We start from the raw sequence: 19,394 nt of genomic DNA on the forward strand, positions 1-19,394 counted from the left end.
TTAAAAATTGCATGCACTAGAAGCGCTTTTCTATATTACCTTCATTGGGAATGATAACCATTGATGCTTCTTTATTTATTTTTATTCATTTTTTTCCATGATTGCTTAAGAAAGAAACAAGTCAACCGCATTTACGTAAATGAGAAACGGATCGGACGGAAACAGAGAAAAGTTTTAAACACAATAGGTTCGTTCCGTTTTGTTTCCTTCTGTTTCTTGAAAAAGCATCCCCTCAAATGCGACACTTGTACTGTTGCCCGTTTACTGAAGTTATTTTTTAAGCCAATTTAGCACAGGTTTGAATACGCAATAATGTGGTAAAGATCTACCAATTCGTAATGACGAGAACATTTATAGTAATCATGTTAGTTTCAGCTGCAAATGTCCGCGATAGTCATGGCAAAAGACACAAATGAATATAATTTTACTATTTACAGTTTCAGAATGTTTATTTGAAGGGAACTTGTGATCATACAATGATTCACAAAATCTACTCTTTATATCAAGTACAACTCCTGGAACATGAAAAAGTGGGGATGAAAAAGCTGAGAGTTGAAATTCACCGCATTTTGAAAGGGAAAACAAACTTAAAAATCACTATCTACCTTGATAATTTGGGACCGGTCACCATAATGGACGGCAGAGAAGTGCTCCGCGAATTGGTTATACAATTTAATGAAAATAGTGATATAGATTATGTGTGGGGAGTGGAAAAACCTAGTTAAAGTGACCATTTTAGCGGCGTATATTGTAATTTAAAGTACAGGTATGTTGATTTCGTAGTCGAGGAAAAGGAAGAACATGGACAAAATGATATTGAATGTATCTTTAATATATAAATTACAATAGACAACTTTTACCTAATACATAGCATTTAACGTAAAAATATTTTACATTCGAATGCAAAAAGTGTTTTTATAAACTTTGTTTTGGAAATAGATAATGGAAATAAAACTTTAAGTTACTCAAACCTACTTATATTTATTCCTTAAATGATATCATATTAAGCATTTGACAGTAATGTGAGTTAACCTAATTGCAAATTAATTTTCTAGAGAAGTTCTTTTATCATTACTATCATTTGGGTTCATTAGTCCATAAAAAGTTGTAAAACTGGAAGAACAAGTTGTGTTTGCTAACGCATATTTTTGCAATTATCTGCAAAAGGTTTGATCAGGTTATGCAAGGTTTATATTTATTCTGTAACTAAATTAAGGTAGTTTAAGCTACATACTAAATACAAGTAATACTTTGATTCTGTTACCACTAACAGAGTATTTGACATGTTTTGTTTTTGATTTAGAGAATAAATATCAAATGATCGTTTGTTGTAAAATATATTTAAAAATGTGGGAGTAGTCTTTTACGTTTTAGAGATAAAATACATATTAACTTATGAGGAATTTTAGAATTACGAAAAAGCCCGATTATATTGTTAAATTAGTCAATGACCACCCAAAATTTAAAACCGGCTCTATCGTATATGGATGACAATTTAACATAAGCTGGATATAGATAAGAAAGTCAGCGAGCCAGTTTATTCAAGAACTTCGGCAAATATGTGAACATTGTGATTACTAAGTAACTCTTGATGACATTTTTAGACCTGTCTACGAAATAATGAAAGACTGAAAGCAGAAATGTTTGTTAGCGGACCCGGATTGATATTCAAAAAGTCAATGGAAGTCGCTTTTTTATGTGTACGATAAAAAATGAAATGTGGCTAAAATATGCTGAAATAGACGGATGCACAATGCTAAAGAAATTTTAGCAATATTATAAACAAGCATGGAAATGTGCATTCTAAGGGGCGTCCGAAAATCATATTTTGTTATAGAGGATAGTGACGAGATGAAACAATACAGTAATTCAGATTGAAATCAATACAGGTGTATCAGTGTCAGTGATACGTGTAAACAAATGGTTGGTAGTGTATATTCCCAGAAAACACTGAAGAAACGTGCACGCAATGCTACCCTTATGTACAAAAGTCGTATAATTGATTTACCAACCACCGTAGTTTAGGTAACAAAGTTTAATGGGTCATAGTCGTCACAAAACAAGGAACCCAAAATGATAAGGAGTTACAAGAATGTTTATGTTAGTGCCCTCTAAAGTAATTAAAGAAAGACTATATAATTTGGAAAGGGCTAACGCTAAACCCTATGATGATAAAAAGCTTTATGAAAATATGCACAATAAAGTCAAGGGAAATATCGAGACAGTTGAATTTTCAGGGTGGTCTGCTTCCATAGTTCCGATTGTTAAACCAGAAAAAAACAACATGTTATAAAAAGTAAAAACTACTTGTATATGCTCGACAATTATCCAAGTCCTAAGACAAACACATGATCTTTTACAGACTTTTAAGATGGTGACAAGCTTAAAAAAAAGTATAACAAAAATAACAATAACAAGAAAAAACTCCAACGCAAATTCGAAAAATACAAGTCCATAAAACTGACAAAATTAAACGCTATTAATCAACGAAACAAGTGCTACATAATGACATTAGAATATTTCTTCACTTTGTATTTCGTTTTATTTTCACTATTATACGTTTGTCTCCTATTAAATTTACAAGTCTTCACTGAATGCCAAGGAACACATTTTAAAAAACTAAATATAAGGAATGCAAAACACTTTTTTATTTGAAAGTCATCACTGTGCCCATGCCAAATCAATACCTCGGCTCCTTATTATCAAAGTATAACTAATATTTCATCAAGCCAGTACTGAATCAGCTTGATGTCAGAAAATAAAAACAAAATGACAGTTTGATAATTTACACTGTTGTTTTAGTTGTCTTTGTTTTATTGAGGTTTCAGTTACATCGAAAGATTTTATCAAAACACGGAATTTAAAAAAATCATTTATATTATAAGTACATCATATAAACATAACTGAAAGCAATGTGGAGAATGGAACAGTTAGATAAAATTTTATAACTTGATTACTTGAAATTAATATCAAATAATCTTTTGTCAGATTCGGAAATTATTGACTCTTTATCCTCTTCATTTCTGTACATACTATGATTATGCTTATTAAAGTCAACTATGCATTGTTCATTAAACACTTCATTTACTATTTGTTGATGCCGAATGTCCTCTGTATTTTTTCGACAGTTGACACACTGTAAGGTTAAGTCAGTCCCCCTTTTACCATGTACTGGACAGCCTTGAATGTATAAATCCGTACATTGTTCTTCTTCTTGTTTACTTTCTGGTAAAGTCTGCAGGTATATTTCTGTAAAATGAAAGAATATGTTTAGCTTTGAAATAGAAATCGTTAGAATATATGTGAAAATATATAAACAGTCTCTCAAAAAAGCACATTTTCTTCTTTCGATGATGTGCTCTGTAAAGACATATCTGTTGATATAAAATATCCTGTATCAAGTCCGGAAATTGCAGTTATTATGTTATAGTTCGTGTCTATTGTCGTTTGTTTTTTGTTGTTGTTTCGTTGTTTTCCTCTTATAGTTGATGTGTTTCTCTTGGTTGTAGTTTGTAACCCATATGTGTTTTCTCTCGATCGATTTATGACTTTTGAACACCGGTATACCACTGTTGCCTTCATGTATAAGTGGGAGTATTGATATCAAATTTTGAATTCACCCTTAAAGATTGGCAAAAGTGTAAAAAGTTATGAAAATAATCCTCTTGTTTTATTTTGGATCGTCGTGTTTGATGTTTTGAATTACTGTTCTTGAGTTATTGGAATTTTCGATAAATGCTTTTGACAATCATTGACCAGATATAAATTTTACTGTAGTGATTATAAAGTAAAATATAAAGAGACGTATATATTATCAAATGCCTACTTTAGATACAGGAGTTTGACTTTTTTTTTTACAAAAACAGCTCAAGCAAAACATATACAAAATGACTCCAAACAATTTATAAGAGTTAAACCATACTCCTTATGATCTAAAAGTTCAACATGGTACCATGAAAAAATAAAAACCTTTAGAGACCCACGGGCGGATCCAGCAATTTTAAAAAGGTGGAGTTCCAAACACATGATAAAAAGGGGGGGGTTCCAACTATATGTCCCGATTCAAATGCCTTGATCGGCCAAAAAAGGGGAGTTCCAACCCCTGGACCCCCTCCTGGATCCACCAATGAGACAAAATCTTGCTTTCAATACAACATTGTAATACTACTTATCTTAACTCTAGTATTGTGGTATTTTAATTGTTTGTGCGGTAAGAGATACAATTTTCTGGGTAGTACATTATATGAACAATATGAGTTGACTTGAATTCTGCAAATGCTAAAAGAGAGGCTATAGATATCAAAGGAATATTCAAAATCATAGGTCGAAAATCAATTGACAATGTCATGGCAAAAATTCGAAATCAGGAAATAAAGCAACTTGACAATGTTAGTTTCAAAGAATGTTTTGTTATAATAATCAGTGATTTTTTTTTTGAAATACCATTTATACCTCCCTAATACCTTTATCTACCTTGGCTATTCTTATTCATGAAACAAAGCAGGATGAATGCTTTCAAGTTGTCTTACAGCTGTGAAATAAAGTTTAAATCACAAAAACCTGAGCTTCGAGGAAACATAGACAAAGCATATTAGCAAAAATGAAAGACAAGAATACAGAAATTATACTAGAACAATAACACAAAGACGGGATGTATTAATACAAAGCCACGTCATATATAAAGAAGAATCACAAAAAGGCATATAGACAATGCATATAAGCATCTGGCGTAAATATAAAATTTAATCCTGGTATCGGTATCTATGATGAGTTTATTTACAAATATTGTAACCGTTTACACAATTTAATGTTACTAGTATAGTATGTAGAAAAAGTAACAGAACGTAAAATGAAGATACAATTATATTTTGCACGTAAGAATTATTTGCTGATTTGAAAATTATATTTTTATCATACAAACATTTTCAGCCGGATATTAACATAGGGGTAAGCTCCTATCGTAATAAAAATAGCAGCCTAAAGTTGGCCTAGAACGGATATTTTTTATAAGAAATTTCTGCAAATAGTTTAATGATTTTGATGGGATTTATCATTCCTAGAAGTTCGGTTTTTTTGTCATTTCACTTTTTATAATGATCTGAATGTCTCTCTGCACGTCAAAAGGCAAACAAGCAGTGATATTTCGTCTCTAATCACTCCATGCTAATCACTCCAATGTATGTCCAGTCACAAATTCACAATAAATTGGTATTCAAAGGTTACATAAACAAACATATTTGTATTCGAAAAGGTACTACTTAAAAATGTTTACAATGAATTCCAATTTAAAAAAAGAGAATATACGTATACTACTATAGTTGATACGTGACTAAACTTACCTTTGCTATCATCCGTATTACATGAATTGTAGCTCCCTAAAATAATCAAACATACATATCAAATCATAGAAAACTTTAAAAAAAAAATGTACATATTTCTCTCTTTCGTCTTAGTTGTTGGTGTATTCGTTTTACTTCAAGTGTTGTGAGTAGGGCCTGTATTCATATGGTAGATTACCGATATTTCGCAGGTGCTTAAGTGTAGGGGTGCTTTATTATGTATTTTTTATTTAATCAACCAATCCGCCGAATAAGGAAGAGTATCTTACAATCTTTGATTTATTGGATTTTTTACAGTCTTTGACCAAGTTGCTTTTATGCGTTGTTTTATTGTCTGACTAAGTATTACATTCACTCATACAGTTGCCAAGATTATCATCAACTTACTCGACTTAACTCTGCATGACATGTGCTATCAAATTAGGGGTTTTATTGTTCCATCAAACTGTGATTTTATACTTACGGAATTTATACAAAGTGGCAACAATGATAATGATTATAGCTAAACCAATAGATCCAACTACTGCACCAATAATAACATCTTTATTGTTTGTGTTTTCATCCAATCTAGAAAGAACTGTCCCGTCAGATTTCAAACCTTCGTTCTGTGCAGTTATTGATCGGGCACTGTCTGGTAACAGTGATGTAACTACAATAGATATGACTAAGTGTAATACATTACAGACGATTTCAATAAGTGTCTAGCTAAAGGTAATATCTTTGGTTATCTTGCTTGCTAGCTGAACCCAAAGTCATTGTATACTACCCTCATTTCGAAGTAGCCAAGTCCTATAGACATATAGATTGTTAAGCTGTGGGACTAGTCTACTCTTAAAGGAGGATAGTTTACCTAACCTAACAATGACTTCACGGTTCATCTAGCAAACAAGCTAACCAAAGATATTACCTTGGCATACACACTCTGACAGTGAAATTGGCTGTAAATTTAACATTTGATAAGCATTGTCACACCTTATTTTATCAAGGTTACATGTGTTCAGAAATAATGGTAATGCCGATGATGATTTGTTGTTGTGGACATCTGATATTTATTTCGTACAAGTCAACTCGTAACTTTTCCATAGACCTATAAACATTCATAATTAACTTTATCGATAAAAATGCTATGCAAATACATATGTGGGAAAAACAAAAATGTAGCACAGCAACAAACGACAAACACTGAATTACAGGCGCCTGGCTTTGGACAGGCACATACAGAATACGGCGGGTTAAACATGTTTGGCGGGCTCTTTATACATGTTGCAGCACGTTTAAGATGTTTGTTTACAGAAAATTTTACTATGATTCAATCTTTCATGTTGACTAAGAATTTATAAAATACATTTATATGGTCAAAGCAACCGTTAACAATAATGTTAATTATCATTTTACATGGTTTTTTGTTTGTATTTCTTCCAAACAAAATCTTTGTTATGATAGTGAACACTAAATAATGTACGCCTTACCCGATTATTATTTATAACATATCTTGTTTTCCTTACCGTCATATCTTCTGTTGGAGATACAAACTTTTGGGTCAGCGTCCGAGTTGCTCCTTAAGAAAAACGCCTTTGGTAAACTCTGTACACACACGACATCGATGTTCGTAATTAAATAGTTGAAGGAACAGTTGATTCTGAATAATGGGGGCTGGAAGTAAATAAATATTTTATCATATGTTTAAATACTATTCCAAGATACATTATTGAATACGATGCCCCGTATACAAATTCGATAATTTCTTTCACATTGGGGGTTCCTCAAACGAAATATATAGAAAAGACAGAAAAATCAAACGTAGAAAACTAATAAAATTTTATTCGACAGTCATACAAGTGAGCGGTTTAGCTAGCTATAAAACCAGGTTCAATCAACCATTTTCTATATAAGAATGCCTGTACCAAGTCGGGAATATGACGGTTGTTATCCATTCGTAGATGGGTTTGAGCTTTTGATTTTTACCATTTGAATAAGGGACTTTCCGTTTTGAATTTTCCTCGGAGTTCTGTATTTTAGTGATTTTACTTATTTCACACAACTCAAAACAACACTAAAACGGCTAAAAAACAAGCTTAGGGAAACTTATGGATCACTATACTAACATCAGAATCGAACATATATTTCAAGTATATAAGTTAATATTCAGTATTGGTGAAAAAAAAAGAAATATTTTGATCATTTGTAACAAGTGCTACTTCGAATTTGTTTTCCGTCTGAACACTTCTAAACAAGAGAAGAGAAGAATACAAATTAGGTTGATTGATTATTATTCGATGCGTACTTATTTTGATAGGCTTCGTTAATAAAGGTTAATCCTGAATGTTTTTAATTTTATACAAGATGAAAGTTTTGTTAAAGCTTGCATGCACATTTTTTTACACGAAAAATGTATCCACGAAAAATACAATTTTCCCTCAACCGTCGAAAACTGGTACCAACGAAAATAAATGAATTAATTGTTCTGTTAACTTAATGTTTTGTTTTTGCAACAATACATTTAATGAATTTTCAGTTTTCTTGTTTTACTCAGTAAATTCCAGTAAATTAAACTTGAGTTAATTTTTTTCCTTTTTCCTTTAATTTCGACAAAGCTTCCAAAATAAAGTTCCTTTCTTTGTAATATAATATAATGTTTCGATTTACAAGACACTTTTATTTTCAGAAAGAACTTATTGATGAAGACTGTGCACCAATGGAAGTGTTTTCTTGTTTTGTGGCAACTAGAACCACAGACCCCTACTACTATGTATATACGTTCAGCCCTTAATTTATTTTTTATATAACATTTCAGCTAGTAATTATATGAAACTTTGACGAATATGGTTGACTGTGTTACAATATAGTATTTATATCGAGAGAAAAAAAAACACATAAAAAAGGTAATAGGAAAATAAAAAAAAGCTGGTGATAGTTTCTGATATGATGCCATGCTTGCTAATAGATGTTAGTTTTACCACTATCTCTTGAGCAACTGATCTTAAGATTTTCATGTAGTAAATTTGTCGTTTTCCATCTCCAGTAACAACAGTCACTTCAAACCCACTGTAATTTACACCTGCAAATCAAAAATCCATAAATCATTATAATTTTAAATTTGTTTGTTTCATCATGCACTTGATTTATTCATACATTTGTCCCAATCTGGATGAAACAATGCTTTGGACATATCCGGTGATACTTGTGTGCTTTGTCTAAATGCATTTTTATTTGTTCTTTGTTGACATAGCGGATTGTTTTATAGGGATTAAAATTAAAACACAATGTTAACCACTGTACCAAGTTGTTTGCCATTCGTTTGATGTGTTTCAGCTTGAATTTGCTATTTGATAAGTGACGTAGTTTACATACGTCATAGTGTTATTGAACTATGGTAAATGTGTGTATTCTTGTCTTGAATGTTTGCTGATATGACTGGTCTATATTTCATTGTGTACTTCTTTGTTACATATTTGTTTGTTTTTACAGTGATTTAGATTATAAAACAATTTTGGTGTTGTACTTCTTTTGACGTGTTTACCTATTATGTCTGTTTGTTTTGTTCATACATCGTTGTCAATGTAATGGAATTTGAAGCGACTGTCATGCAATTGAGAGTTTTAGCTAGCTTTCAAGGAATATGACAGTTGTTATCCATTCGTTTGATGTTTTGGAGCTTTTGATTTTGCCTTTTGATAAGGGACTTTCAGTTTTGAATTTCCTTGGAGTTCAGTATTTTTGTGATTTTACTTTTTAGTAACTTGCGTTTTGTTTTCTTAATTGAATTGCGGGATTCATTATGTATAAATGTTATGTATAAGTACAGAGCCACGTCATCTATGTATCCAAGGAAACCCCAAAAGTCAACATTGTGTTATAATCTAAATCACTGTTAAACAAATAAATATGTAAAAAAAGAAGTACTAAATGACATATAGACCAATCATATAAGGGGTCATATTAGCAAAACTAAAAGACGAGAATTATCATACAGGATACAACAATAACTCAATGACGGGATGTACAAGTACCGAGCCACGTCAAACTGAAACATGATAAGCCACTCAAAAATGCATCCTCCACCATGATAATTCACCATCAATACTAAAAAGGTGACAATCAGGATTAGGAGACAATCGATGGAATTACAGATCAAACCACTATACTGGTATCCTAAGATCAAAAACCTCAAAAACATGACGCTTGCGAGTTGAGACACGTCGTATCGGTCTACCAATTCGTGATGGTAACACTTCATTGTATGTGTTGATTTCAATCGCACTTTTTATCAATCTGTTGGGGGCATTTTTTGTGTAAGGAGCACACCCTTGTTAATGAAATCAGAACAGCATACAATTGCATAAACGTAAGGTATTAAATGAGATATGATAAAAGAACTTCTATTTCTGATTTTGGCAGTATCCTCAACTTAAATAGAAAAGAAAGAAATATAATTTCATCATAAATACCAGGATCAATATTGTGTAAGCCACACTTGCGTTTCGTCTACGTTCCAATCAAAAATGTTTAAAAGGTCAAATAAATTACGAAGAAGATTGAACACTCAACATTTTTAAAATTGTTTGCTAAATACAGCTGGGATAATCTATTACGGGGTAAAAAAAACTTGCTTTTTTTAAATAAACATTTAATTTGTAGTTTTGACAATATCATGTCAAAATAGAAGGGCTTAATACTACTGAGTTAGTAATACCCTGGAAATTAACTCATTGTAGTATTCGGAGGCTTAGTTTTAGGTCATAAGACAGATCATCCAGAAATCATTCTCTTCCGGTAAACTAACAATGGTTAACACAGACGATACATACTACTAAAGAGCAATCGGCCGTTCCTGACTGCAGGAAAGACCATCCAAGGTATCTATCTGTATTTAGATATACTCGGAATCATAACATTGGCGCTTCGAGCTTTTATGTATTTTTTTAGCTCACCTGGCCGAAAGGCCAAGTGAGCTTTTCTCATCACTTGGCGTCCAGCGTCCGTCGTCGTCCGTCGTCGTCCTGCGTTAACTTTTACAAAAATCTTCTCCTCTGAAACTACTGGGCCAAATTTAACCAAACCTTGGATACAATCATCATTGGGGTATTTAGTTTAAAAAATGTGTCCGGTGACCCGGCCAACCAACCAAGATGGCCGCCATGGCTAAAAATAGAACATAGGGGTAAAATGCAGTTTTTGGCTTACAACTCAAAAACCAAAGCATTTAGAGCAAATCTGACATGGGGTAATATTGTTTATCAGGTCAAGATCTATCTGCCCTGAAATTTTCAGATGAATCAGACAACCCATTGTTGGGTTGCTGCCCCTGAATTGGTAATTTTAAGAAAATTTTGCTGTTTTTGGTTATTATTATAGATAGAGATAAACTGTAAACAGCAATAATGTTCAGCAAAGTAAGATTTACAAATGAGTCAACATGACCGAAATGGTCAGTTGACCCCTTTAGGAGTTATTGCCCTTTATAGTAAATTGTTAACCATTTTTGTAAATCTTAGTAATCTTTTACAAAAATCTTCTCCTCTGAAACTACTGGGCCAAATTAATCCAAACTTGGCCGAAATCTTCTTTTGGGTATCTAGTTTAAAAAATGTGTCCAGCGAATTGGCCATCCAAACAAGATGGCCACCATGGCTAAAAATAGAACATAGGGGTAAAATGCAGTTTTTGGCTTATAACTCAAAAACCAAAGCATTTAGATCAAATCTGACAGGTATGAAATTGCTTATCAGGTCAAGGTCTATTTGCACTAAAATTTTCAGATGGATCGGACAACCCGTTGTTAGGTTGCTGCCCCCTGAATAGGTAATTTTAAGGAAATTTTGCAGTTTTTTGTTATTATCTTGAATATTATTACAGATAGAGATAAACTGTAAACAGCAATAATGTACAGCAAAGTAAGACCTAAAAATAGGTCAACATGAACAAAATGGTCAATTGACCCCCTAAGAAGTTATTGTCCTTTATAGTAAATTTTTAACAATTTTAATAAAATTTGTACATTTTTTCTAACTTTTTCCTCTGAAACTACTGGGCCAAGTTCATTATAGATAGAGATAATTGTAAGCAGCAAGAATGTTCAGTAAAGTAAGATGTGCAAACACATCACCATCACCAAAACACAATTTTGTCATGAATCTATTTGCGTCCTTTGTTTAATGTTCACATAGACCAAGGTGAGCGACACAGGCTCTTTAGAGCCTCTAGTTAATGTTTTTGCCGTGCCGGTTGTGGACGGCAAAAAATAGTAACGCATGAGGGGAAAAGGTGAGTTGGTTTATTCAAGAGAGGGAATAAATCATTTCAAGCACTCGTGGGGTATTTTTGAGGAATACTTCACGGTACTTTAGGAGAAAGGATTGTTCAAGTAGACATCAGGTTAACTTGCTGACCCCGAAGGGACAACTGGACAGGCCTGGGGTAATGGTAATTTGTAATTGTAATGCATTGTAATATTACATTTTTTGGATGTAATGCAAAGTAATTTGTAATGCACATTTTCAGCATTACAATTACATGTAATGTAATGATTACTTTAGTTAAAAATTGATGTAATGCCTCCATCACAGTACATTACTTTTCATTACAAATTGGTAAAGTACATAAAATTGAAGAATATTGTATAATAAAAATTAAATATTAACAAAAACAAAAGAAAGTATGGAATAAAATTTTTGTCACAGTTAATTACTGTATTAAATAAATTACATCAATCTTTAAAACACACATTAAGGTAATAAATATAAAATGGTAAAAATTATCAAGTCTTGATTTTGGTTTCTGATATTTGTTTAAAAGATATTAGGAATATTTTGGTGTTTGGTGGTTTGGTGTTCAATGAAAAATCTTATAAAATTTTATCAAACAAAACTATATAGATGAATGGAAAAAATATGAAGATGAAATTTTCATAATTCTATACACACCTTACATGTATTTCAGTGAAAGATTGAATATGTCAAACAACATTTTTAAACCAAACTGTTGTTTAGGTTCTGTCTGTGTTGTTATTTCACCTAATTAATAAATAAATGTTTTTATTGCAATCAAATCTTCTCAACTTATGTTTGTCCTCACAGAGCCCTTAAGCATTTCCAAAGATAATCCTTTAATGACACATTTATTATATTCCTTTGAAATCCCTTAATGGTGTCTTAATGATTAAGTGATCAATGTAAGAAACAAAATTATATGATAATTTATTTATTTTTTACCACCACCTAAGAATCTTAAAAGTGACTTTTCCAGTTTCATGCCTCCTACTACTCCATCAAAGAGTATAGACACAGGTATGGTGCAGTACATGATGGTGACATCTACTTGTCTGAGCCATGTGAAGAAATTTCAATCAATGCACTGGAAGGATGGAAGTCAAATTCAGTGTGCCTTTCGTCTTTGGCTAATACAGCTATCAAGTATTTAGCCATTTCACACACATCAGCTGCTGTAGAAAGGCTTTTTAGTATTGCCAGAAAGGTGTACAGAGCTGATCGCTTTTTTCTTAATGACATCACTTTTGAACCTCTTATGATAATAAAGTTAAATGGACATATTGATTAACCAGTATTTGAAGTCTATGTCACTAACACTGTATATATATCTACATATACCCCTGTAATATTTATCAAATTCTTATAAAAATCTGTTTTTTGAAATGATTTTAGTTTTTATATTGAAAAAGTAATGTGTAAGAAATGCATTACACAGGCAAAGTAATTGTAATGTAATGCATTACATGTGAGAAAAAATGTTATTGTAATTGTAATGGAAGAATCACAAAGTAATTGTAATGTAATGCATTACATTGCAATGTAATGGCCCCAGGCCTGCAACTGGGTACTAGTCACCGGTAACCGCAGACCAGAAGGACGGGTTACCAATCGTCTTGTTATTGTTTTGTTTACTTCTGTTAAGCGAAGACTAGAAGGATGGGTTAGCAGTCGTTGTGTTTTTTGGTTTTTTTTTACTTCTGTTAACCGCAGACCAGAAGGACGGGTTACCAGTCGTTGTGTTATTGTATTGCTTACTTTTGTTAACCGCAGACCAGAAGGACGGGTTACCCGAAGCAGAAGTATTTGTGTTATTGAATAAATAACTTGTGGTATTTTAAGTGTGTTGTATGTTGTTGTTTATTCTTTAAATAAATAAACTTTGTTATAAATTGTTGTTCACTGATTTACAGTTATAAATGTCTGTTGTAAACCTAAACACTTGTAGCTTTCAAGAGTTACTCCAGCTTCCAGGCAGAGGCATAAAAACTGGGGAGCAAATAATGGACATTAGGGAGAGCAAGGGCTTTGTGACCGAGTCAGACTTGGCCACAATCTCCCACGAGTAACAAGGGGCCTCTTATCCAGGTTGGACTTTAGCCCAAATGGAGGTGGCCACTAAACCTCGGAAGGGCCCATCCAGATGGACTCTGCCTTTCTTGAATATAGTCCATATCCCGAGGATGCTAAAGCTAGACCTGAACCCACATGGAATTGGGACGGGGGTTACAGGGAACAATTCCAGAAAAAGGGCGGAGTCATGCTATTGGTGACCCCAAAAAGAGTTATCCCACTCACCACAGAGGTAGTATTGGGAACAATAGTTATCAAAAGTACCAGGATTATAATTGTATACGCCAGACGCGCGTATTAGGCAGGTAAAAACAGTTCGTGGGACAAGAATATCCCGACCTATGGAGAAACACCTTCATACCCGGCTGGGTTCCCATTTTGTTGGGAACCCATTGTACTAACGTTTAGTGTATCAGTAGACCCATGAATATAAAGGGTCTGTTTGGGGGATAGGCTGTATACTTTTTAAAATTGATGCATATTTTCTCTAAATTTGGTATGATTTCCGTATTTTGTAAATTTTGGGCGAAATTCACAAGGCCCACCTCAGTAGAGGGGCCTTATTAATAAAACTGGGGGGTGTAGTATTCGGAGGGTTAGTTTTAGGTCTTCAGAACTACCCAGAAATCATCCTCTTCCGGTAAACTAACAATGGCTAACACAGACGACGCATTCTACTGAAGAGCAATCGGCCGTTCCTAACTGCAGGAACGACCATCCAAGGTATCTATCGGTATTAAGATATACTCGGAATCACAATATCATTATATGTGATCAGGGATATCAATCAATTCACTGTTACAAATGAGATATAAGCAATAATTAAAATGTGGTTTATTGATTGACAGAACATCATCAATACATTTAAAAGTGAACAAACGTGTTTCTCGTTTCTCGTTTTTATATAGATTAGACTGTTGGTTTTCCCGTTTGAATGGGTTTTCACTAGTAATTTTGGGTCAAGGCTCCATGTTGAAGGCCGTACCTTACCTATTATGGTTTACTTTTATAAATTGTTACTTGGATGGAGAGTTGTCTTATTGGCAAAAATACCACATATGTCTATATCTAAATAAAGAACTCCGCTTATGAGTGTTCTTGGACGGTCTTGGACATTACAAATTCAAACCCTGAAATCAATAAATAAAAATGTGTATTAAATATAAGTTATCTTGTGGTTATTGTGTTTAATTGTTTTTGATTTGTATGTTTTGCCTGTTAGTTATGTTTGTATTGCAAAATGGATAAACATGTTATATAAAAACAATGTCATGTATGCTTATTTCTAAATGTCATGGAAAAAAATGATATCCTAAATTGATTTTGAAATACCATAATTGTTTTAGATGGTTCAAATGGGTTGATTTTATGTTTATTTTCAGTGCTTATAATCATTTTTTTGGTTTATAAGGTTAGTTTTTCAACATGCTAAAACATTAATAAACTTATTATATATATCAGTATAAAACATTTGTAAACGCAAGACGCGCATTTAGTCTACCAAAGACTCTGTGAGGCTCGAATAAAAATAAAAATACCAAATTAAGCATAGGAGACAAAAAAAATCGGAATGGTTTTGCCAAATAAAGATAAAGTTACTTTCTATAAATTGCAAAACTTTAAATTTACTTTTGAAAAGATGAGCAAAAATTGAAATTTGCTTGCTTTCATTTTTTTCGCTAGCATATCCACATACTTTAAATGGAAAATTACCATTGAAGTTATAACAAATTCAAACGCTGAAATCAATAAATGAAAGTGTTTGTTGAAAATAAATTCTCTTGTGGTTATGGTATTTTTGTTTATGTTTCTTTTTTTGCATGTTATTAATTTTGTGCTGCAAACTGTGTAAACATGTTAAATAAAAACAGTGTCACGTATGTTTTATATGTATAAATGTCATGGAAAGAATAATATCCTCAAATGATTTTGAAATACCATAATTGTTTTTAGATGGCTCCCACGAGATGATTTTATGTCTATTTTCTGTGCTTATAATCAAATTTCTTGGTTTATTAGGTTGATTTATGTCCCTGCTGTAGTAATCTGAAATAGAATGTTATGTCCTGATTAAAATTGAACTGTGGCAGACAAAGTCTATTGTTATTGTTTTCCTTATTCACGGTTATCAGTAAAAAATTGAAATGTAATTCTTAAATTAATATCTTTGAAGAAAACCTTTCGTTCACCCATACTGTTTAAGAAATTATTCTATAATTGCATCAGTTCTGTTCGTTTAAACAAGGGTAACATTAAATGTATCAATATCTACACCGAGAGCAGACAGTTATGATGCCCACACATGTTCAAAATCATCATATATCGTTTGATTGATAGAAATATTTCGATCCATGAGGAATATTTTGAATTTTTGTAGTTAGAACAGTACCAAGAATACTGAAAGGATTCTATTTAGTTTCCACATGGGCAACACCAACACTTTTACCCCTTTTGATCTCCACCGCTGATCCAAATACAACTGACGTTGCAATTTCAATTGTGAAGTTAATCACATGCTGCCCCTGTCATAATGGCATCACACTAACCGTTAGATTTTATACCTTAAATAATGATAATTATAATGATACAGTGAAACTAATGAATTCATATTTAAGTGTGTACATGCATAGGCGGATCCAGGGTGTCCAATTGGGAGCCCCCCCCCCCCCCCCCCATGTGTAGGACAGATTTTGTTGATTATATAGATAATCACTGATTTATGACTGGCGCCCCCTTTTTTGTCAGTCAGAGGCCCCCTCTTTTATAAAAAGTTCTGGATCTGCCACTGGCATGCATCTCATTCTTCAGTTTGAATTAAAAAAAAAAAAGTAAAATGTAAAACTTACCACGTATACAAGGAACGTCTGTCATTATACATGTAGTATTAATCTTTGCTAGACTACATAAATTCTGAAAGAGAGTCCAGTAAATCTTATTTTATAAGATTTATTTCAGTCTGATCAATCAAGAATATTCAGTTGAAATTAGATGGGTCTGTTTCGATAGATTTTTTGAAGGAAAAATAAATAGTACAATATGACACAGTTTGGTGGAATGGTAAATTCTAAAAGAAACGACTATATTCTGTGGATCAAGTAGAATTTCTTTTCTTTTCAATTTGTGTCATTTAAACCCACAAATAGCCCAATCGTTGGCTACTCGACGGATGACACCTTTAGAAAGTGAAATTCTTAACGTTCACGATGTCGACAGTGTATTATGTCCACCATATAATATGAATTCCGTACCCGACATAACGTCTTTTATAATTATTTTCGAGTCTAAAAAGCAAAGTATTCAGCTGAAAATAGTATTAGCTATGATATGATTTACAAAATGGAGCTAAACCATAGATTTAACAAAATTATTCTAATTGTACATTATATATTTTCTTATACTATTGATAAACTTGTCAAAAAAAAGTAAAATAACAAAAAACACTGAACTGGAAAATTCGGAACGGAAAGTCCTTTATCAAATGGCAAAACCAAAAGCTCGAACACATCAAACGAATAAAAAACAGCTGTCATATTCCTGGCTTTCCTTATGAATAAATGGTGGATTGAACCTAGTTTTATAGATAACTAAACCTCTCACTAGTATGACAGTCACATAGAATTCCATTATATTGACAAATATGAGTGAGCAAAACAAACAGTTAATGAATAAAATTGTAAAAAATTGGGTACAGCAGTCAACAATGTGTTATAAGTTTAATAATTTAAGATAACTATTTGAATTTAAGAAAAAAAAAGACACTCTTTAGACAAAGTACACAAACAAAATGAAAGAAAAGAATACGAAAACGACCGCAATCACACAATGTCGGGATGTATAAATACCGAGCCACGCCAAATTATATTACTAAAAAATTACTAAATAGTAAAGATAAAAAATAAACAAAGAAAATTAAATGTCGGTGTTTAAGGTCATAAATCGATTGAGAAAAATAAATTCGAATTACAAATTAAAACCGAGAGAAACACATCAACTATAACACAACTATACTACTATAAACAAAAGAACAAAAGAACAACAGACACACTGAAGTACAATAAAAACAAACACAAATATACATAACACGTGATTAAGATGACGAACAACGTCAGATTCATACTTACAATTATTGCCATGTTAACATTAAGAATTTTTTTAAATAAAATTTGAATATTTATAACAATAACTTAAACATTCAAATAGTATCTTTAGGTAAAACATAACTGAGCAACAGTTTTCCTACTATGTCTTTCTCTTTGGAGATTACAAATAGAAATATATAATGGAACACATTTCTGAAGATGTATTTCTAAATATAAGAAACAAAAAGTGTTCCACTAAATTACTCACCGTGTCTGGACATGATTGAAGACATTTAAAACTGGCTAATATTGTGTCCAGGAGGGTAGAAAACAGAATTAAGTATAAATAATCCATCTAAACAACGTAATTTGTGTATGATACATTTTACATTGTTTTCATATGACTGTCAATAAATATGAAAGATAAAATTAGTTTATCTTCAAATAGATAATAATCTGTGATTATACTTTTAATTCAATTTCCCTAGTATCCAAATTGATAATACAATTGATTGCATATTATGTTGCATCTTTTGTGAAATCTGATTGGGAAAAATAAATGACCTTATTAGACCGTTGGTTTTCCCGTTTGAATGGTTTTACACTAGTAATTTTTAAAGGGCAATTATAGCTTGCTGTCCGGTGTGAGCCAAGGCTCCGTGTTGAAGGCCGTATCTTCTCTATAATGGTTTACTTTTATTAATTGTTACATGGATTGAGAGTTGTCTCATTGGCACTCATACCACATCTTCCTATATCCATTGTCTGATAGAATGCCGAATTACATTTATTAAAAAGGTCGTAATTTATCGAATGTTTTATAAATCTTTTGAAATGCCCTGATCAAATCAATGTTCATTTCCTTCTGTATCCACCTATGTAAATGTTTAAATGTCATAATGTTTTCCTCAGCCTGAAGAAGATGCAGTTGGTCCCAATGTGGTTTGGTTGATCAAAAAAAGATATACAGAACAAATTTTTATAACTCTTTAAAATAAGACGACAGTTTGTAAACGATATTCAAATCTTGTAAATAAATTTCAAAAAATCAAATCACGCTTACAAACAAAAATACAGGATCCCCGAAAGAAGCCTTAAAATGTTCTCGACATGGTAAACTCGTTGATATTACCATATGGTAATGTGTCTCTCCAAACGACGACAATTTCATTGGTGAGGTAATGATATGTTTTACGTCAATTGTTAACTCTCATGTTAATCGTTGAGATGTTTACTCGTGTAGGCTATACAAAACCCGTTCACGATTTCCATAAACCTGAATTTTTATTATTATTTATTATTTAGAGTATGACATATGGTAGAAAATGAAGACCATCTTTTAAATGAAATAAGTTTTTTTTTAAATTTTTTTATCGGACTCCTTTTCACCAAAAATCTCCTTGTGTTCTTTTATATAATGAACATGAACTGTCCTGTTATACCACTGTCCTTAGTTAGTAGCCTATAATTCAGTGCTTGTCGTTTTTTGCTGTATATAACATTGGTTTTTCGTTCATTATTTTGTTAATAAATCAGGCCTTTAGTTATTTAATTGGTTTAATTACATTTGTCTTTTCGGGACATTTTATAGCTGACTATGCAGTTTGGTTTTTGCTCATAGTTGAAGACCGTACTGT

General features: G+C 32.2%; 1 protein-coding gene across 1 annotated transcript; it reads right to left on the reverse strand.

Annotated features, from left to right (window-relative positions):
* Nucleotides 1-2,949: 2,949 nt before the first annotated feature.
* Nucleotides 2,950-19,310, reverse strand: LOC143045951 (uncharacterized). Its single transcript, XM_076218810.1, has 8 exons — nt 18,026-19,310; nt 16,525-16,588; nt 15,617-15,724; nt 8,297-8,397; nt 6,845-6,992; nt 5,803-5,988; nt 5,340-5,375; nt 2,950-3,249 (listed from the first exon to the last, which is right to left on the reverse strand). Exons 1-8 carry the CDS (start codon nt 18,110-18,112, stop codon nt 2,954-2,956), a joined length of 1,026 nt encoding a protein of 341 aa, XP_076074925.1. The 5' UTR covers nt 18,113-19,310; the 3' UTR covers nt 2,950-2,953.
* Between the last annotated feature and the right edge of the window lie 84 nt (nt 19,311-19,394).

Source organism: Mytilus galloprovincialis, chromosome 1, assembly GCF_965363235.1.
Source record: "Mytilus galloprovincialis chromosome 1, xbMytGall1.hap1.1, whole genome shotgun sequence".
Lineage (NCBI taxonomy): Eukaryota > Metazoa > Mollusca > Bivalvia > Mytilida > Mytilidae > Mytilus > Mytilus galloprovincialis.

Bases quoted from the DNA above. Each gene is read 5' to 3' on its own strand.
- LOC143045951 (XM_076218810.1), bottom strand. From the start codon at position 18,112: ATGGATTATTTATACTTAATTCTGTTTTCTACCCTCCTGGACACAATA. The intron at 5,989-6,844 runs GTAAGGAAAACA...TATCTATTGTAG, and splicing joins CTCCAACAGAAGATATGACG to TTACATCACTGTTACCAGAC. The intron at 3,250-5,339 runs GTAAGTTTAGTC...TTCATTTTACAG, and splicing joins TAATACGGATGATAGCAAAG to AAATATACCTGCAGACTTTA.